The following is a 2532-nucleotide window of genomic DNA, read 5'->3' as shown; positions in this document are numbered from 1 at the left end:
GTTGTACTGGTCGAACTGCCGAGTTTATTGCTAGTTTATGACTGATAATGTGTGGATCGATTCCGGGCATGTCTGATGGTGTCCATGCGAAAAGGTCGGCATGTTCTTGCAGGAAGGTTGTTATTGCCTGCAACTCAGATGCATTGAGTGAGGTACCTACATATGTGAATTTATTAGGGTTACTGTTAAAATACACTTTTTGTAGTTCATCAGAGGGTTTTGGGTGATTGAGGAAATCAGCTCTTGGGTCCAGTTCGGCTAGCGTGTGCTCCTTTTGGTTTAGGCCGACGTTATTGACTTGTTGCGTGGAGCGATTTTGGAATTTCATGCTGATGTTGTAACATTGTCGTGCCTCTTTATGGTCGCCATGAATTGTTCCAACCTGGTTTTCCTACAGAAGAAACTTTACACAGAGGTGAACTGTAGATACAATGGCGCCAAACTTATTTAGAAAGGGTCGGCCGAGAATAATGTTATATGGGCTGAAACAATCGACTACTAAATATTGAATATCATTAGTTTTTGAAAGAGGTTGCTCACCCAGTGTGGTTTGTAACCACACTGATCCGAGTATTGGAACTCGTTCTCCTGAGAAGCCGACCAGGTCTCCTCCTGTTGACTGTAACACGTTGTCGCTGAGCTTCATCTTTTGAAATGTAGAATAAAACAGAACATCGGCACTGCTCCCGGGATCCAAGAGTACTTTTTTCACTAATAGATCCCCTATCTGGAGGGTGATTACCACAGGGTCGTCCAGATTTTGTATATTGGAGTTAAAGTCGGCCTGTGTGAAAGTGACTTCTGGTTGTGGGTTAGTGATTGCTTCATCTTGTTTCGGTCCTTCTACCGAGCATATTGCTCTGAACGACCTTTTCCTTGCCGAGTTTGAGTATCCCCCACTTGCGTATCCTTCTGAAATACAATTGATTATACCTCGTGGTCTTTCGTATTGGCCTGAAGATGCCTTCTCTTTTCCTCGGTGTTGTTCAGAAAGGTCGTTTGTTGTGGAACTAGGGCTGCGTTTTTGGATGTGACCATCGATGTATTTGTCTAGGTGACCTTGTCATGCTAGTCGTTCTAAGAGATCTTTGGCGACCACACAATCATCGGTATTGTGGCCGTGTTTCTGATGGAAAGCGCAGTACTTTGACTTGTCCACATTCTTTGCATCCTGGTATGTGTCGGCCTTTCTTGGAGGCTTAATTAGTTTGGAGTTCAAGATCTCCTTGATTATGTCTTCCCTCTTAGTGTTAAACTGCGTATAAGAATCAAATCGAGGTGTTAGTTTAAAACTTTTCTTAACGGTTGAGTTCTTATCTTCTTCCTGGAAGTGTGACTTGTCAGACTTCCGAGCTTGTCTGAGCTCCTCGATGTCAATTTGTCCTTTTGCTTTCTCTCGAAATTCTGCTAGAATCTTTGGTTTTGCTACTGCGATCGTTTCCTGGAACTTTCCGGGTCGGAGGCCGCTTTTAATTGCGTGCAGATGGACCTCGGGGTGGAAATCTGGTATGCTGATTGCGACCTTGGTAAAGCGAGTCATATACTCCTTTAAGCTTTCGTTTGGTCCTTGCTTGATAGTGTTCAGGTAATCGGAATCGTGCAAGTATATTGCAGATCCAGCGAAATGTTCTTCAAATAACTTCGCCAACTGATGAAAGCGCGAAATGGACCTGCAGGCAAAGCACACAACCAATCAAGTGCAGGACCGTCTAAATAATTCAGAAAACAACGGCATAAAACTGTATCTGATGCACCATTGACGATCATTATTGATCGAAATTTCTTTAGGAACTTCCTCGGGTCTCCGAGTCCATCATAAGGCGTGAGAGTCAACGGTAGAGTGAACCTCTTCGGCAGTTCGAAGTTCATTACTTCTTCTGTGAAGGGGCCTACAGGGTCCTCGGACTCTTCTTTCTCGTCTTCGGGTTGCTGCCCTTCGTATCGAGCAGTTTCTGAAACATGAGTCGGTTGGGACTGATGTTCTTCGTCTTCTGCCTGTTGGCGATGGGTATCGTTGTGCTCAATCCGAGCATGATTTAGCTCAGCAATTTGAGCAGCCATTATTTGGTTCTCGTCAGCCATTCGCTGATTAGCTTCTTGTAGCTCAGTTACCATTCGCATAAGTTCGGACAGTGAAGGAGGCGGTACGTCAGCCATGGATGTAGATGGAAGTGATGGGACCAAAAGAAAAAATATGATTTCCTCGGCCCCACGGTGGGCGCCAATTGATCTTGCCTGGAAAGTAGATCGGCTTTTACTCCTTGAAATCAGCCGAGCTATATGCTACAAGGTTGGACGTCTGTCCCTTCAGGGTCCGAGCTTCTGATGTTCGTTGTAAGGTATAAGAACGTGAGCAATGCAGAGGAGGTGGAGTGTACCTGCAAAGGCACTCCGATGCTTAAGTCAGTAATGGTATCAAGTTTGGAATAGAAAAAAAGATACTTTACCTTCTCTTTTATAGATATTTTCTCGTCCGTTGCATCTTTAGATGATTGTTTTGTCCGTTTCTGATAATTGGTTTGGTAACCGATT

General features: G+C 44.4%; 1 protein-coding gene across 1 annotated transcript; it reads right to left on the bottom strand.

Annotated features, from left to right (window-relative positions):
* Positions 1064-2157, bottom strand: LOC107633474. Its single transcript, XM_016337096.1, has 2 exons — positions 1793-2157; positions 1064-1670 (listed from the first exon to the last, which is right to left on the bottom strand). The coding sequence occupies exons 1-2, from the start codon at positions 2155-2157 to the stop codon at positions 1064-1066; spliced, it is 972 nt and encodes a 323-aa protein (XP_016192582.1).

Source organism: Arachis ipaensis, chromosome B03, assembly GCF_000816755.2.
Source record: "Arachis ipaensis cultivar K30076 chromosome B03, Araip1.1, whole genome shotgun sequence".
Classification (NCBI taxonomy): domain Eukaryota; kingdom Viridiplantae; phylum Streptophyta; class Magnoliopsida; order Fabales; family Fabaceae; genus Arachis; species Arachis ipaensis.
The sequence above is the reverse complement of the archived record's forward strand: the minus strand, read 5'-3'. Positions and strand labels throughout refer to the sequence as shown.

Excerpts from the sequence above, each read along its gene's own strand:
- LOC107633474 (XM_016337096.1), bottom strand. The coding sequence starts at position 2,157 with ATGGCTGACGTACCGCCTCCTTCACTGTCCGAACTTATGCGAATGGTA. Across the intron at positions 1,671-1,792 it reads GGACTCGGAGACCCGAGGAA|GTCCATTTCGCGCTTTCATC; the intron begins GTTCCTAAAGAA and ends CTTTGCCTGCAG.